The 19,326-nt window shown below is 40.1% G+C and overlaps 1 protein-coding gene across 1 annotated transcript in view; it reads right to left on the reverse strand.

Moving 5' to 3' along the window:
- Nucleotides 1-19,326, reverse strand: part of LOC126106278 (trypsin 3A1-like) — a 112,123-nt gene that overhangs the window by 45,813 nt on the left and 46,984 nt on the right. The window contains exon 3 of the mRNA XM_049912500.1: nt 10,349-10,517. Coding sequence (XP_049768457.1) covers nt 10,349-10,517 — 169 coding nt within the window. The remainder of the gene's footprint in view (nt 1-10,348; nt 10,518-19,326) is intronic.

The raw sequence follows: 19,326 nt of genomic DNA on the forward strand, positions 1-19,326 counted from the left end.
TTACTGTATGATTTACTGTATGATTAAATTATGATGGCGTCCTCTTGGGTAAAATATTCCGGAGGTAAAATAGTCCCCCATTCGGATCTCCGGGCGGGGAATACTCAAGAGGATGTCATTATCAGGAGAAAGAAAACTGGCGTTCTACGGATCGGAGCATGGAATGTCAGATCACTTAATCGGGCAGGTAGGTTAGAAAATTTAAAAAGGGAAATGGATAGGTTAAAGTTAGATATAGTGGGAATTAGTGAAGTTCGGTGGCAGGAGGAACAAGACTTTTGGTCAGGTGACTACAGGGTTATAAACACAAAATCAAATAGGGGTAATGCAGGAGTAGGTTTAATAATGAATAGGAAAATATGAATGCGGGTAAGCTACTACAAACAGCATAGTGAACGCATTATTGTGGCCAAGATAGATACGAAGCCCACACCTACTACAGTAGTACAAGTTTATATGCCAAATAGCTCTGCAGATGACGAAGAAATTGAAGAAATGTATGATAGGATAAAAGAAATTATTCAGATAGTGAAGGGTGACGAAAATTTAGTAGTCATGGGTGACTGGAATTCCAGAGTAGGAAAAGGGAGACAAGGAAACATAGTGGGTGAATATGGATTGGGGGAGAGAAATGAAAGAGGAAGCAGTCTGGTAGAATTTTGCACAGAGCATAACTTAATCATAGCTAACACTTGGTACAAGAATCATGAAAGAAGGTTGTATACATGGAAAAATCCTGGAGATACTAGGAGGCATCAGATAGATTATATAATGGTAAGACAGAGATTTAGGAACCAGGTTTTAAATTGTAAGACATTTCCAGGGGCAGATGTGGACTCTGACCACAACCTATTGGTTGTGTAGATTGTGTAGATTGTGTAGATTAAAACTGAAGAAACTGTAAAAAGGTGGGAACTTCAGGGTATGGGACCTGGATAAACTGAAAGAACCAGAGGTTGTACAGAGTTTCAGGGAGAGCATAAGGGAACAATTGACAGGAATGAGGGAAAGAAATACAGTAGAAGAAGAATGGGTAGCTTTGAGGGATGAAGTGGTGAAGGCAGTAGAGGAGCAAGTAGGTAAAAAGACGAGGGCTAGTAGAAATCCGCGGGGTAACAGAAGAAATATTGAATTTAATTGATGAAAGGAGAAAATATAAAAACGCAGTAAATGGAGAAGGCAAAAAGGAATACAAACGTCTCAAAAATAAGATCGACAGGAAGTGCAAAATGGCTAAGCAGGGACGGCTAGAGGACAAATGTAAGGATGTAGAGGCTTATCTCACTAGGGGTAAGATAGATACTGCCTACAGGAAAATTAAAGAGACCTTTGGAGATAAGAGAACCACTTGTATGAAAATCAAGAGCTCAGATGGAAACACAGTTCTAAGCAAAGAAGGGAAAGCAGAAAGGTGGAAGGAGTTTATAGAGGGTCTATACAAGGGCGATGTACTTGAGGACAACATTATGGAAATGGAAGAGGATGTAGATGAAGATGAAATGGGAAATACGATACTGCGTGAAGAGTTTGACAGAGCACTGAAAGACCTGAGTCGACATAAGGCCCCCGGAGTAGACAACATTCCATTGGAACTACTGACGGCCTTGGGAGAGCCAGTACTGAAAAAACTCTACCATCTGGTGAGCAAGATATATGAAACAGGTGAAATACCCTCAGACTTCAAGAAGAATATAATAATTCCAATCCCAAAGAAACCAGGTGTTGACAGATGTGAAAATTACCGAACTATCAGTTTAGTAAGTCACAGCTGCAAAATACTAACGCGAATTCTTTGCAGACGAATGGAAAAACTGCTAGAAGCCGACCTCGGGGAAGATCAGTTTGGATTCCATAGAAATGTTGGAACACGTGAGGCAATACTGACCCTACGACTTATCTTAGAAGAAACATTAAGGAAGGCAAACCTACATTTCAAGCATTTGTAGACCTAGAGAAAACTTTTGACAATGTTGACTGGAATGCTCTCTTTCAAATTCTGAGGGTGGCAGGGGTAAAACACAGGGAGCAAAAGGCTATTTACAATTTGTACAGAAAACAGATGGCAGTTATAAGAGTCGAGGGACATGAAAGGGAAGCAGTGCTTGGGAAGGGAGTGAGACAAGGTTGTAGCCTCTCCCCAATGCTATTCAATCTGTATATTGAGCAAGCAATAAAGGAAACGAAAGAAAAGTTCGGAGTAGGTATGGAGAAAAAATAAAAACTTTGAGGTTCGCTGATGGCATTGTAATTCTGTCAGAGGCAGCAAAGGTCTTGGAAGAGCAGTTGAACGGACTGGATAGCGTCGTGAAAGGAGAATATAGGATGAACATCAACAAAAGCAAAACGAGGATAATGGAATGTAGTCGAATTAAATCGGGTGATGCTGAGGGAATTAGATTAGGAAATGAGACACTTAAAGTAGTAAAGGAGTTTTGCTATTTGGGGAGCAAAATAACAGATGATGGTCGAAGTAGAGAGGATATAAAATGTAGACTGGCAATGGCAAGGAAAGCGTTTCTGAAGAAGAGAAATTTGTTAACATCGAGTATAGATTTAAGTCTCAGGAAGTTGTTTCTGAAAGTATTTGAATGGAGTGTAGCCATGTATGGAAGTGAAACATGGACGATAAATAGTTTGGACAAGAAGAGAATAGAAGCTTTCGAAATGTGGTGCTACAGAAGAAGATTAGATGGGTAAATCACATAATTAATGAGGAGATATTGAATAGGATTGGGGAGAAGAGAAGTTTGTGGCACAACTTGACCAGAAGAAGGGATCGGTTGGTAGGACATGTTCTGAGGCATCAAGGGATCACCAATTTAGTACTGGAGGTCAGCGTGGAGGGTAAAAATCGTAGAGGGAGACCAAGAGATGAATACACTAAGGAGATTCAGAAGGATGTAGGTTGCAGTAGGTACTGTGAGATGAAGAAGCTTGCACAGGATAGAGTAGCATGGAGAGCTGCATCAAACCAGTCTCAGGACTGAAGACCACAACAACAACAACGTAGATATAAAATAAATTACATTCGTTCTTGATTAGGAATGCCTTCTACTAAGTCGATAAGACAATTTTATCCATGAGATCAGAAAAAATTATAAAATCACTTGTATGAATTATGTATTAAAGAAAAAAGCTAATAAGCTAATTTTAATGCAAAGAATGGATAAAGTTTAAGATAAGAAAAGACAGGAAAGTTTTTTTAAATATTTGCTATCAGTTGGTTGTAGGTGGATATCTAAAGTTGCCATTCACGAGGCTGCGTCCTCAGGTACCTAATGTATGCTGAACAGAGTTCAGCACATTACCATAGAGTACATTCCATGACTATGAAGTGCATCTTTTGTCACTGTTGTCCACAGGTACACTCGGTACTTTCAGCTGTTCCTTACTTGTACTTCAAGTCCTGCCATCTTCTGCACTTGGTGCATAATGCGATTTAGGATGGTCCACAAGCTCCTAGGTCTGTTGGGACCCTGGAGGAACTCATGTATGTTCCACACTAAGCCATCCCGAGTTCTGCAAACCACTACTTCCACCACGCTGTTTCTAGATGGAATCGTTCAGAAGTGAACCTCTTTCCGAGTCTACAAGGGGGTTTCCTAGATCTAAGTTGTTGCCTTTGAGTGACAGCACAGTCTTGATGTAGTGGCAGCTCGGAATTTCTGCATCATGTCTCCCATTCCTTTTCCAATGGAGATTGACTTTGTGTCTTCCATGGTTCGACCAGATAGCCATTCCAGGGTGTGGATTTTATTGTGCCACATATTATTCTTATTGCCACATTCAGCTTTGTATCAATCATGTCTGTATGAGCACTATTTAGCCGTACTGGGCATCCATAGTCACCAACAGAATAAACAAGTGAGAGTTCAGCTGTTTTCAGAAGTCCTGCCTTAGCTCCCCAACTTCTTCCACATAATTTGTGTTGTGCATTGCTTTTTTGTTCTCATTTTTGAGGCTGTTCATGTTAGGTGTGTCCTATATCGATTCAGGGTCACATCAAGATATTTTAGGGATGGATAATTTGACAGCAACTGATTTCAGAATACAATTTGTGGTTTATGGCCCATATGCCTGGTACTTAGATGGAAGGTGGAAGTTCGACTTTCATTTTCATTTACTTTGAGTTGCTGTACATAAAAAAAACCTCATAATCCTAAGTGAGAGTCGTTTCTGAAGCTGTAAAATTAATAGATGTCATCAGCATAAATAAATATTCTCGCTTTCATTTTTGGCCGGTTGGCAACATATAATTTGAAATGTAGTGGGGCCAATAAAGATCCGTGCGGTAGTCTGTCAGTTACATTGTACACTTTGGTTACTTGACCATTTACATGGATTTGTAATTTCCTGTTGGACAGAACGTTATTGAATATCTGTGCAATTCTTTTACATGGAATTATTCTTAAGAACTTTAGAAGCATTCGTTTGCACTATGCTGTATCATATGCTGATGTTAAGTCAATAAACAGGGCTGTTGTTTTCTCCTGACGCTTGAAGCCCTTCTCTATGTATGTTTACAATGTTGGCACTTGATTGCTGCAGCTGTGGTCTGGTCTTAAGTCAGCCTGTTCTAAAAGAATGTTTCTGAAGATAGTTGGTGCTATTTTATTGTAGAGTGCCCTCTCCAACAGTTTATGGCAGATGCGCAAGTGTAATAAGTCTGTAATCTTCAGGCTTGTTTCCAGATTTAGACGGTTTCAGGATGGCAATTATCTTTGTGCTCTTAAAAAGATTGGACGGTCTGCTTGTTATGAGGATTTCATCAAACAGTGCAACCAGCAACAGCACTTTGGGTGCAGAGATTTTTTTTGCGCAAATCCGAAAGGCTGTGCTTGAAACAGGTAAGACTTGAGCTCATGTGTCTTTCCATTGATTTCCGGTTTGTTGTTGTTCCTTACCACTGTTGTTAGAAAAAAATGGCTCTGGGCACTATGGGACTCAACTTCTGAGGTCATCAGTCCCCTAGAACTTAGAACTACTTAAACCTAACTAACCTAGAGACATCACACACATCCATGCCCGAGGCAGGATTCGAACCTGCGACCGCAGCGCTCTCGCGGTTCCAGACTGTAGCGCCTAGAACCGCTCGGACAATCCAGCCGGCTGTTGTTAGACTGACAATCCTATGTGCTATATTGTTATGATTTGTTTTGTGTGGTAAGGAATTTTAACATAAAACAGCCATAATAATAACTGTTAGAATAATGTTGTAACATATGACCAAAGCAGAATAAGAAGACTTCAAACTAATCACACTTATGACATTACACACACACACACACACACACACACACACACACACATGCACGCCTTTAAAGTTATGAACACTTGTTCATTAGAAGAGTTGTGTTTCAAGCTTATAGCTCTTAGGGTATGCATTTTAGAGAATGTGTTTACTGGACTTTTTTTCTTGTTTTGATACATACTACCACTTTCCAAAATATGGAAAGCAAAGCGGTTCCAGTAGAAGAGATGTGTTTCACAGTATTGAAGATAAAGAACTGCTCCGAGCTCTAAAGGTATGCTTTTTAGAGCTCATATTTATTTGCCTTTTTTGTTTCGAATGATCATTCCAGTCATATCCCTGAATATTGACCATCAGTTCTGAAGCACACTATATATATATATATATATATATATATATATATATATATATATATATATATATATATATATATATATATATATCTGAGTGTGTGTGCCATGTTATGTACATATTACAATGTATTATCTGACTAGTAAAAAACTAAATGACAATAAGGGAAACTACCACAAATGACACTGAAATATAATTCAAGCAAATGTGTCAATGGTATTATTACACACAATTTTTGAGTACCATATATCATACAATGCAGTGTGTCACATGTCTCAATGCACAATGTCCCACAAGCAAGGAATACCTATCTGGATAAAAGGGTAAAACTGAGGACCACAAATTTTAATAATAAGATTAATGATGACAGATACACAAAAAACTAAATAGAATTAAAAATAAACGTTACACAGAGGAAAAAACTCAATGACCTACTGAAGAACGCTGTAAGCAGAAGTATTTTGCATTTATTGGGAAAATTAAAATAATCTAGCATACAATATCAAGAGTTACAGCCAACAGCAATAACAGGGAAATATATTTTCCAAAAAATCAGTAAGCAGTATCAAAATGTGCCATACTTGAAGGTAAATATGGACATGTCTGAATACCTGCTAGTGGTTTTTTTATAGTCATTCAGATGTCAGAACTTTGATTCCAGTCAGGTTGCGAAACAAGAAAACTAAAGTACAGGCAAAAAGCCAGACTAGTTGTCACTTGGCTATGAGAAGGCTAGTTATGTGGTTCTTCCTTAGTATGATAATATTTAAGAGAAAATTAAACAACTGTTCAGAACAAGGTAATGCTATGATCTCTTTTCAGTTACATTGGCATGAAAGTATAGCACAATATAGAGATTGGACTAATCTGGGGTATGTAAGAATGAAGGTATTCAGCATGACAAATTTTTCACAGGTCAGACTGTAAAAAAACTAAGAACAAGTTCTGAAGAGCATTCTTCACCAAGTAATACATGAGATCTAGCAGCACTTCTAAAGACTCGCAAATACTGTCTCAGTAATATAAATGATCAGATGGAATTGTTACACAAATCTAGAGAAAACTAGGAACGAATTTATTACAAGAGACTGAAATATGTTTTACATGATGAGACATTATGATGGGATCTAAAATGAATAGGCTGATTTGAAAAGTAATAAGTATTTAAATAATTGTGTAAAAGTTTTAGATATGCAGTGACATTTATGATTCTTGTGGTGGTTTCTGGTGCACAATATTCTGTATTTTATGGATGATTAGGCCCTGCTAGGTAGTAATTTGGTATTGCAGTAGTTTCAAAAGAGTTTAAAAGTTATAAAACTTTTTCACCTCATACTGGTACTACAATGCATTGATATGTCCTTTCTTAAGACAGTGTTTTAAATTTTGATGTTAGCAAGTTTGATTTTTCTTCATATTTAGGATATCAGTTACGTAGCAGTCTGTTACCCATTAATTACCTCCCCCTTTCCCTTCCGCTTTCTGGCCCATTTCCAACGCTTCCACCCCTATTTCGTCTTGGGCACCATTTCCCCCACCTCCTACAATACGTTTGGTTATGTCTCAACCTTCAAACTTTAATGTGTTTACAAGGTTGGATATTACGTTTTAAGCCTGTTTTAAACTTTCCATGTTAACTTTTGTCATTATGTGATTCATTCTTTTGGTCTTTCTGTTAAGATGTTTTGATTTCATATTATTATGATAGAACACTACACTGCATTCTTGTATGTTGTTATCCAGACTAGTTATTATCAGTTATGTCTTCAGATTAAAAAACCTATAATGTTAACATATTGAATTATCTATTGTTATAGTAATTGATAACGCCCCCCTAAATGATATATTAAACTTCATGCCACTGCACACCCAGCTGCAGAGTGAAAATTTTATTCTGGAAACATCCCCCAGGCAGTTCACTTGTTAATGTGAGCAACGACACTCAGGAATTATTTGGTTGCACACACATGTTCATGTCACTCATCTTGACCATCCACTTGTTGAAAGATACATGTAGCCATCCAAAACATAGTATAAATTGCTTATCTTCATAGTTCATTTATTCCTATGGAGTTTGGTTTCCAGTGAAAAGTCATACCAGTATTGAGTTACAACAATATACGTAACACAATAACTTATATCTATGGCTGACACTCCAGCAATTTCTTATACCATGAACATAAATTTCTCAAGTTTTAAAACGTCATCAGATTTTCATTAACTGGGTTCTGTTACTACAGCTTTTTTTTGTTAGTTTCAACTTCTCTTCATTCACATCACATATATAAATTATTTAAATACGCATTATCTTGATACAATATAAGCAAATGATACATTTATACTTCATTTTACAGATAGGCTTTTATCAGTTATGGGAGTTCATTCCTCCCTTAGATGAAGGAGGGAAAAAGCATTGGAAATAGGACCAAAACTTTACGCATTGCTGACCTAACTATGCTTGGCGCCACCTCTTTCGTTTGGGAGGGAAGAAAGGAAATACTCAAGTACTGGTTCAAGAATTTATGAGGAAATGTTACTCATATAGTCATGAACTAGTTTCGAAGAAACTTTTGTTTCATGGAAATAATGTGTACCGACTAATCATTCACATTATGTCATGTTTTTTCATCATATGCTACTGTTATTTACTTCAATTCACGTTTAGTTAAGTGTCACGTGACACAATAAAAATTAATTGGTTTTTGTAAAATCTCATCCTTAAATGTTTATTTGTACTCTGCAGCGAATAGGTACTGATAATTCTCACGGAGGTATACTGCGAGGAAGCATATTTCATTTGCCATTTGCCTTATGACCTTTGTATAAATATTCTTATAACTAAACTGTTTACTCGAGGTGCGGCCTGTTTCTTCATTTGGTACCTACTACTCTCTCTTCTTCTGCGCTGTGACGATGCACTGGTCGCTGAAAGAAAAAAAAAATCCTTAAAACTAACTTAAAACTAATTGCATTAGGTAGCTCAGTGGCGACTCATACATTTGGTCATTACATCCGTCTGCAGATATTTCCATACTTTGTTTAAATTCATAGACATCGTTTATTCTGTTACCCTTAATGATTTACTCTGCAAAGAAAATTATTTGACATTTCTTACGGCATTTTGTCGTTTGTCCTTAGCTTACACGTCTCGTATAATTTTTCATTATGCTTCCTTTTGCTTATTAATATGTTGTATGTAGCTTGGTATTTAATTAAATTTCTGTGTACATACACTACCGGCCATTAAAATTGCTACACCACGAAGATGACGTGCTACAGACGAGAAATTTAACCAACAGGAAGAAGATGCTGTGATATGCAAATGATTAGCTTTTCAGACCATTCACACATCGTTGGCGCCGGTGGCGACACTTACAACTTGCTGACATGAGGAAAGTTTCCAACCGACTTCTCATACACAAACAGCAGTTGACCGGCGTTGCCTGGTGAAACGTTGTTGTGATGCCTCGTGTAAGCAGGAGAAATGCGTACCATCACGTTTCCGACTTTGATAAACGTCGGATTGTAGCCTATCGCAATTGCGGTTTATCGTATCGCGACATTGCTGCTCGCGTTGGTCGATATCCATTGACTGTTAGCAAAATATGGTATCGGTGGGTTCAGGAGGGTAATACGGAACGCCGTGCTAGATCCCAACGGCCTCGTATCGCTAGCAGTTGAGATGACAGGCATCTTATCCGCATGGATGTAACGGATCGTGCAGCCACGTCTCGATCCCTGAGTAACAGATGGGGACGTTTGCAAGACAACAACCATCTGCACGAACAGTTCGATGACGTTTGCAGCAGCATGGACTATCAGCTCGGAGACCGTGGGTGCGGTTACCCTAGACGCTGCATTACACACAGGAGCGCCTGAGATGGTGTACTCAACGACGAACCTGGGTGCGCGAATGGCAAAACGTCAATTTTTCGGATGAATCCAGGTTCTGTTTACAGCATCATGATGGTCGCATCCGTGTTTGGCGACATCGCGGTGAACGCACATTGGAAAGCGTGTATTCGTCATTGCCATACTGGCGTATCACGCGGCATGAATGTATGGGGTGCCATTGGTTACACGTCTCGGTCACCTTTTGTTCGCATTGACGGCACTTTGAACAGTGGACGTTACATTTCAGATGTGCTACGACCTGTGGCTCTACCCTTCTTTCGATCCCTGCAAAACGCTACATATCAGGAGGATAATGTACGACCGCATGTTGTAGGTCCTGTACGGGCCTTTCTGGACACAGAAAATGTTCGACTGCTGCCCTGGCGAGCACATTCTCCAGATCTCTCATCAATTGAAAACGTCTGGTCAATTGTGGCCGAGCAACTGGTTCGTTGCAATACGCCAGTCACCACTCTTGATGAACTGTGGTATCGTGTTGAAGCTGCATGGGCAGCTGTACCTGTACACGCCATCCAAGCTGTGTTTGACTCGATGCCCAGGCGTATCAGGGCCGTTATTACGGCCAGAGGTGGTTGTTCTGGGTACAGATTTTCAGGATCTATGCACCCAAATTGCGTGAAAATGTAGTCACATGTCAGTTCTAGTATAATACATTTGTCTAATGAATACCCGTTTATCATCTGCATTTCTTCATGGTGTAGCAGTTTTAATGGCCAGTTGTGTACATCTGCAGCCTCCTAAATGAGACATTACATCACTGAGCGGCGTCCCTTGTTGCGCACGCTAGACAAGCGCTGTCCTCGCCCAGCTGCCGCTGCCGCCGCCACTCACTTGACGGTGCAGTAGGCGGCGGTGAGGACTGCAGTTTTGGTGATGAGCGAGCCGCCGCAAATGTGGGTCCCGTCGCCGAGGACGAGAGCCTGGTGTGGGAACTGGCCGAGCCTAGCGGCTTTGCCGTCGGTGATGCGCGCACTCCCCTGTCCGTGAGGCGACTGTGTGCCTGGAACAGGAGGTCAAGTTGTGGTACAGTTCTGCTGAACTCTCTGGGCGTTTTGCTACTCTGAGATCCAATGCCAACACACAACCTACATCTGATTAATAGGTACACACGGAAGGCTCTTCGTTCACTACAATATAAAAAATCACAAATAAAAATTACTTGTGGTGTAGCACTACAGACGCTTTTGGTTACAACACAGAAGTCGTTGGAAATTATTTCTACCTTTTTATACCATTCAGTGTGCTTTTATTTGCTCTGACAGTTCATATAGTGCTATCCCTGTTTTCGCTTTCTCCCTTCGTTTTTAGAAATTATGTCTAAAATTACTAACATTTGTTAAAAGACAAAAATCTTCTACATCTACATTTACATTTATACTCCGCAAGCCTCCCAACGGTGTGTGGCGGAGGGCACTTTACGTGCCACTCTCATTACCTCCCTTTCCTGTTCCAGTCGCGTATGGTTCGCGGGAAGAACGACGGCCGGAAAGCCTCCGAGCGCGCTCGAATCTCTCTAATGTTACATTCGTCATCTCCTCGGGAGGTATAAGTAGGGGGAAACAATATATTCGATACCTCATCCAGAAACGTACCCTCTCTAAACCTGGACAGCAAGCTACACCGCGATGCAGAGCGCCTCTCTTGAAGAGTCTGCCACTTGAGTTTGCTAAACATCTCCGTAACGCTATCATGGTTACCAAATAACCCTGTGACGAAACGCGCCGCTATTCTTTGAATCTTCTCGATCTCCCCTGTCAACCCGACCTGCTATGGATCCCACACTGATGAGCAATACTCAAGTACAGGCCGAACGAGTGTTTTGTAAGCCACCTCCTTTGTTGATGGACTACATTTTCTAAGGACTCTCCCAATGAATCTCAACCTGACACCAGCCTTACTAACAATTAATTTCATATGATCATTCCACTTCAAATCGTTCCGTACGCATACTCTCAGATATTTTATAGAAGTAACTGCTACCAGTGTTTGTTCCGCTATCATATAATCATACAATAAAGGATCCCTCTTTCTATGTATTCGCAATACATTACATTTGTCTATGTTAAGGGTCAGTTGCCACACCCTGCACCAAGTGTCTATCGGCTGCAGATCTTCCTGCATTTCGCTCCAATTTTCTAATGCTGTAACTTCTCTGTATACTACAGCATCATCTGCGAAAAGCCGTATGGAACTTCTGACACTATCTACTAGGTCATTTATATATATTGTGAAAAGCAATGGTCCCATAACAGTCCTCTGTGGTACGCCAGGGGTTACTTTAACGTCTGTAGACGTCTCTCCATCTCTCCATTGAGAACAACATGCTGTGTTCTGTTTGCTACAAACTCTTCAATCCAGCCACACAGCTGGTCTGATATTCCGTAGGCTCTTACTTTGTTTATTAGGCGACAGTGCGGAACTGTATCGAACGCCTTCCGGAAGTCAAGGAAAATAGCATCTACCTGGGTCCCTGTATCTCATATTTTCTGGGTCTCATGATACGAGTTGGGTCTCACACAATCACTGTTTCCGGAATCCATGTTGATTCCAATAGAGTAGATTCTGGGTTTCCAGAAATGACATTATAAGCCAGCAAAAAACATGTTCTAAAATTCTACAACAGATCGATGTGAGAGATATAGGCCTATAGTTTTGCGCATCTGCTCGACGACCCTTCTTGAAAACTGGGACTACCTGTGCTCTTTTGCAATCATTTGGAACCTTCCGTTCCTCTAGAGACTTGCGGTTCACGGCTGTTAGAAGGGGGGCAAGTTCTTTCGCGTACTCTGTGTAGAATAGAATTGGTATCCCGTCAGGTCCAGTGGACTTTCCTCTGTTGAGTGATTTCAGTTGCTTTTCTATTCCTTGGACACTTATTTCCATGTCAGCCATTTTTTTCATTCGTGCGAGGAACTGCAGTGTGGTCTTCCTCTGTGAAACAGCTTTGGAAAAAGGTGTTTAGTATTTCAGCTTTACGCATGACATCCTTTGTTTCAATGCCATCATCCCAGAGTGTCTGGATATGCTGTTTCGATCCACTTACTGATTTAACGTAAGACCGGAACTTCCTAGGATTTTCTGTCAAGTCGGTACATAGAATTTTACTTTCGAATTCACTGAACGCTTCACGCATAGCCCTCCTTACGCTAACTTTGACATCGTTTAGCTTCTGTTTGTCTGAGAGGTTTTGGCTGCGTTTAAACTTGGAGTGAAGCTCTCTTTGCTTTCGCAGTAGTTTCCTAATTTTGTTGTTGAACCACGGTGGGTTTTTCCCGTCCCTCACAGTTTTACTCGGCACGTACCTGTCTAAAAGCCATTTTACGATTGCCTTGAACTTTTTCCATAAACACCTGACATTGTCAGTGTCGGAACAAAAATTTTCGTTTTGATCTGTTAGGTAGTCTGAAATCTGCCTCCTATTACTCTTGCTAAACAGATAAACCTTCCTCCCTTTTTTTTATATTCCTATTTACTTGCATATTCAGGGATGCTGCAACGACCTCATGATCACTGATTCCCTGTTCTGCACATACAGAGTGGAAAAGTTCGGGTCTGTTTGTTATCAGTATGTCCAAGATGTTATCTCCACGAGTCGGTTCTCTGTTTAATTGCTCGAGGTAATTGTCGGGCAGTGCACTCAGCATAATGTGACTCGATGCTCTGTCCCTACCACGCGTCCTAAACATCTGAGTGTCCCAGTGTATATCTGGTAAATTGAAATCTCCACCTGAGACTATAAGATGCTGAGGAAATTTATGTGAAATGTATTCCAGATTTTCTCTGAGTTGTTCTGCCACTAATGCTGCTGAGTCGGGAGGTTGGTAAAAGGAGCCAATTATTATCCTAGCTCGGTTGTTGAGTATAACCTCCACCCATGCACCCATAATAATTCACAGAATGTATCCACTTCTATTTCACTACATGATAAACTACAACTGACAGCGACAAACACGCCACCACATTATTAGCTGTCACATAACAAACTTAGTGGGAGACAGCCTCCTTAAAATGATCCGAACAAGCCCATTATGAGAACATTGCTCAACCTATTTTATGGCTCAGGCTTTTTAAAGAGCACCTCTTTGAAACCAATGACGAATCTCAGTAGAAACACATCAAAAAATTCCGATTCGTGTGTCTACTAACACCTTAATGAACATGTATTTAATAATAATAATAACAATGATAGATCATATGCATAGCATTGACAGAGTCTCATTACATGTTCATACTTCCCAAGTCAAACACAGGCACTTGATGTACACCCTTTGGCATAAAGCATGGCAGCGGCCAGCAGCTGCAGAGTCCGAGCCCTCGGCCATCGCAACACGCGACACGTGACCTGGCCACGCTGATGGTAATGTCACGAGGAGAACACTCACTCGCAATCCGATTTTCCTGGAAAAACTCAAATGAAATGATTGTATAACGTTGATAACCAGGAGCTAGTCTTTTCAGTTGATGCCACATTGAGTGACTTGCGTATCGACGATAACGAAATGAAGATGAGAGCAACACAACACAAAGCTCCGGAACGGGGAAAACCTCCGACCCGGCCGGGAATCGAACCCAGGCCCGCTGCATTGTGGTCATAGGCGCTGGTTACTCAGCTAAGGTAGGGGGGTAGGGGGGGGGGGACGAGTTCCGAGACACTCCGCTCAGTGGAAGAGCGCTCAAAATTACCGAACACATGCCTCAGCTTATCGGTAGATTTTCATATGTCTCTGAGGAAACGACGGTTTTCGAGTATTTTCTGTGTCCTTTAGCGTCTAAATACACTGCCAGCCAAAACGTAATGATCACTGTCCACCGCGGCGTTTGATGCCGCCTAGTCGCGTTGTGAGCACGTGACGCTGTAACAAAATTATGTGAACGGAGCACACATGTACGAAGGGTCACTCTAGCCAAGATATTGGTTGTAAATGGGGAAATCCATTGAGATAAGCGACTTTCACATAGGACCGATTATTATTACGTAGAGTCTGTGAACTAGTATTTCGAAAACGGCGAAGGTGGTCGAATGTTCACACGGAGCTGCGAAATGAGGTAGAAGGACAGTGAAACTACCACTAGGAGGTAAATGGTTGGACGTCTACGACTCTCCACAGAACGTAGGGTTCGGAAGCTTGTCTGATCTGTGAAGTAGGACAGATGGTGATGTGCGTCATCTCTGCCGAAGGAGCACAGTACTGGAGCACGCACAAGTGTTTCAACGTTCATCGTACATTGTTGAACACTTAGCCTGCAGAAGACCACCCTTACGTGTTCACATGTTGACCCAACGCCATCGTCAGTTACTACTGCAGTGGGGACGAGAGCACCGGGGTTCCATCGTCGACCAATGGAAACGTGTTGGCTTTTCGGGCGAATCACATTTTTGCTGCATTAGATCGCTGGTCGCCTCCACAAACGTCGTCATCAGGGTGAACTGCAGCTGGAAACGTGGTTCGCGCCACAGACGCAATCTGGTGGGAGCTGTACTGTGCTATGGGAGACTTCTCCTGCGCTTATATGGGACCTACGGTGGCAATCGAAGACACGCTGACAGCTGCAAACCACCTGCATCCCCCTTCATGCTTGATGTCTTCCCCGACGGCGATGTCATCTTTCAGCAGTATGTGTCTCGGAGGCAAAATCGTCCTTCAGTGGTCTGAGGATCATTATAGCGAACACATCCATGTTCGGCCACCAAATTCGCTTGAGGAAATCCAATGGAACCCATGTGGGTCGCTATCAGGCGCCATCAGCGGCGTGTGTAGACGTCTAATGCCACGTACCTCCACAAACCTGCCAACAAACTGTCGGTTCCCCGATATGCAGAAACAGTAATGTATTTCGTTCCAAAGATGGACAAACAAACTGTTAAACAGTTGGTTATAATGTTTTGCTTCATCAATGTAGTTGGCGCATTGGTCAGCATTACAGCTTCACACTTTTGACCTTTACGCGCTGTTTTCGAAACCTGATTATTATTGATATTTTGTTTAGTTTTCCATTCATCTATCCACTTCCGTAAAAGACTGATATACAAATGTTTCACAGTGTATATAAAAATAACGTTGTCCTTATTTCTCTACTAATTGTGTGTCAGGTGAATGAATTAAAAAAATGAATGAATGGAAAAGTTATCTAAAATTATTTCGCTGAAATTTCTGCGGCGTATATTAATTAATAATCAACTATAAGTGCCGGGTTTCGGAAAAGTGATTCGTTATGCGAGGTTTGCTGTGAAATTATTGCCAATTTGTGAAATCTTCAGCAATGTTAAGGGGATATGGTGGCAGTCTTGCACTGATATTTTTGTAAATCCATATCTTTGCCATTTTTTGTTCAATCTCATTGAAAGTTTGGACACTTATGTATAGAGATCTAATATAATTTTTTTTTAAATTCAGAATTTTTAATAACAATCTAAGGCAGTGAGATAATTTTGAATTTTTTATTGTATTTTTATTTTAAGATACACTTTTTCATAATTTCGAGGCAAATTTAGCAAATTTTTTTAATGGTAAAATAATCTACACTAATAGGTGTACAATTACGTGCTGCAACTTTTTGGTAAATTAATACTATTATTTTCTGTGATATTTTGGATTTGAGCATTTTTTACAAGCAAACTTTTCAATATATTATCAATCACAAAACTGTGTATAATATCTCGATTACAATTTTGTTCCACTTAAATATTGCTTCAAAGTAAAAGAATAGGTGTGCCAAGTTTCATTGCAATCCTTCCAGTAGTTTCTAATACATGTGTTCCTGAAAGCAGAAAACATTGAGTTACAGAAAAATCATTTTAAAGTTTGGATGAAACGTAAAAAAAAAAAAAAAAAAAATCTGTCATACCTCAGCTAAAAGTGCCTATATCCATATTCCATTTCTTCCTCATCATCCTCTACAGCTCTTTTATCTTCTCTGCTCCTTTGCCTAGCAATTTTTTGTATGTTCTGGACTGAAGTCTCCGCCTTCGCGAATCTTTACTTACCGATGATCTGCAGTATCTGCTCAGTGAAGACTCCAAGTGTAAAGCCAAACTTGCTGAGGATGTGAAGTCTTACCACATTCCCATCTTTAAACACTGCTGCAGCTTCCAAAGCAGAAATCTTCACCACCAAATTGGAAACAAACAGTCTTTGGACATCTTTTCCAAATAAGAGCATTGAAACTTTCATTTGGGTTCTGTGTTTTCCCATGCAGACATTTTTCTAGCAGTTCTGGTGAAGCCAGTGCTCTAAAAGTTGGTTTAATGGCCATTGGAACCTCATAAGGAAGGTTATTTTTATGGGTATATGCTCCCCCACATTCCTTACTTTTCAAAAATTTGCACCATTCATTAGAACAGAAGCCATGTTGAGGTATAGTGTCTGTCGACAAGTAATGATACCAAACAGCCCATACTGCTTTCCTCATACTGTCCAAGCTTGTGAGGTTACTTCTAATTGCAGCACCATAATAGATTTGTAGGCTGCCAATTCTATTCTTTGTTAGTCTGTTTTTGCCTCCCAGTGGCTTCCCATCCTCTAGTAGCTTGCCTTTATTGTCTGTAACAAGTCTTCAGAGTAGTCCACCCATCCTCTACTGAATATGGCCTAAGCACTCCAGTTTTTCAATAGTGCAATCTTTTCCATAGGGCTGACTTTTAACTACATTCTTGAAAGCACCTGTCTCCATCTCCGAAATACTGTACATATCTTACTCCATACTTTTTTCAAAAATCTGTGGAAAATGAATTTCATAGCTGCAGCTTCCATCCCACCACTGGAGCCTGCATAATTTGTGCTACAAACAGCTTTATGGGCTTCTTGCCATTCTGTTTCTTTACCTGCATCAATATACATATTTCTTTTGCAAGGAACATGCAGAGCAATATTTAGACATCACTTCTAAGTCTAATACTTTTCCAGTGTTGACACTAATGATTATGGGAACTACATGCAGTGAAGTATGCCCCCCTCTTCATCCAGGATCTGTCACAGGAAACTGGCATATCATTGCTATTAGTTGCTTCACAATTTTCTTGAATTGCCCCCAGGACTGCCATTTTCATGCTCTCTTCTCTTACTTCCAACTGCATTGAGGAGAGCAGTATTCATTGCAGAAAATTTTAGGGGAGGACCGGGAATGTTCATAATACCACATTAAAGGTTTCCATCATCTCTTCCAATCCCTATACACCTTAGTCCATAAGCAAATCTCATATTGGCCTCATAGATTCTATTACTGCCCTTTGATGTCTTGAATGGCCTGTCAGCATTACAGTTTTGACACAAAATGTGCAATGTGCAAACCAAACCTTCACTCTTTCCATCATCAACCAAATCCACATTTTCTCCACAAACAGAGCACTTGCAGGCTTTTCTAAGTGCTTCTGCCACCATTTCCAGATCCATAAATCTGAAACCTGTATTTCTGTCATGATTTGTTTCTTCTGACACAATCCCTGTCCAAGTTTCATTTTAGATGCACTTGGAGACAAGCTAATGTTTGCATCTGCAGGCACGACCCTATCCTCAATGTCAGTTTTTCGCTTTATATTGGAAATATGGAACTTTCTATATTTTTAAATACTTTACCAGGCCTAGGCATTGTAAAAAGGGATCAACAGATTCAACCTTTCACAAACAATGGCACAATAAATCAAGCATCACTCGAATTCCACTGAACAGCAAAAAATTTGTTTACAACACTCCACAGCCTTCTATACCACACTGATTGAACCCGAAAATGGCTCCACAACCTTCTTTACAACACTGCTGTTATGTATACAAAAAATCAAAGCCTACTAAGCTACATTTTCTAGGTTCACAGGCCAAATTCTGCAATAAAATTTTTCCTCCATCTGGTACATTGAAAAGTGGGCTTGGCGCATTACACTGCTTAGGTTTTTAATTTTTTATGCCATTTGTAGTTCGAATTTCAAGGAAAAAATTTGGGATAATAATCTCAATTATATTTACCATCAAATAAGCAAATAAAAATAATTTGTAAATTTTTCATTATTTCTGCCACCGTCTCTCCTTAACGATGTTTCTTTCCTGAGTGAGAATCATATGAACAAATGTCGCTGTGAGAAACCTATCTTCGTGTGACACTTGTGGCGTTCGAAATATTCATATTTCGAATGTTACTACGGTCGGCATTGTAACGTAGCAAGTTATTCAATATTATCAAGGATGCTGTACAGTATGGAGCAGTGAGCGCTACCGGTCCAGTGGCTGCAGGATATTCGATTGTCTTTTCTTGTTTCTCCTTTAGTCAGGACGCAGCTGACGCATCAGTGTCAGATGCCGCCTGTGACAGTAACTCAGCCTGACAGTATAACGCTACGAATAGTTACACTCCATATGAATCTAAGTGAACTACTTGAGATACTTTCCGATTTTGTTGAGACTTTACACATTGATTTTTGTTACTGCTAAAATGATACTGTCCAAATTTTATTTCTTTGTTTATCATAGTTTAGAAGACAGAAAATTTAACTTAAATATCACACAAAACAATACTGGTATTTCAAAACTGATCTAGTTACGTCAATAGATTAACCTTCAATATCGTATAGATATAGTGAAAAGTTCAGCTGCCAGAAGTCAGCTAACATAACATTTGTAATTTTTATTTTAAAATTGATATTCATTTATATTTTTATGTGAGCGAGTGGGAGTGATTGAGAGAGTGAATGAGAGACTTACGAAATTGGAAATGTTTTATTTTGTGAAAATCTATATGAAATTCAAATCTTGGGACAATTCCTAGGAAGAACCACAAGTCATGTGACATACCTTTGAGTGAGCATCGTTTTGTAAAATTCA

This window comes from Schistocerca cancellata, chromosome 10 (genome assembly GCF_023864275.1).
Source record: "Schistocerca cancellata isolate TAMUIC-IGC-003103 chromosome 10, iqSchCanc2.1, whole genome shotgun sequence".
Lineage (NCBI taxonomy): Eukaryota > Metazoa > Arthropoda > Insecta > Orthoptera > Acrididae > Schistocerca > Schistocerca cancellata.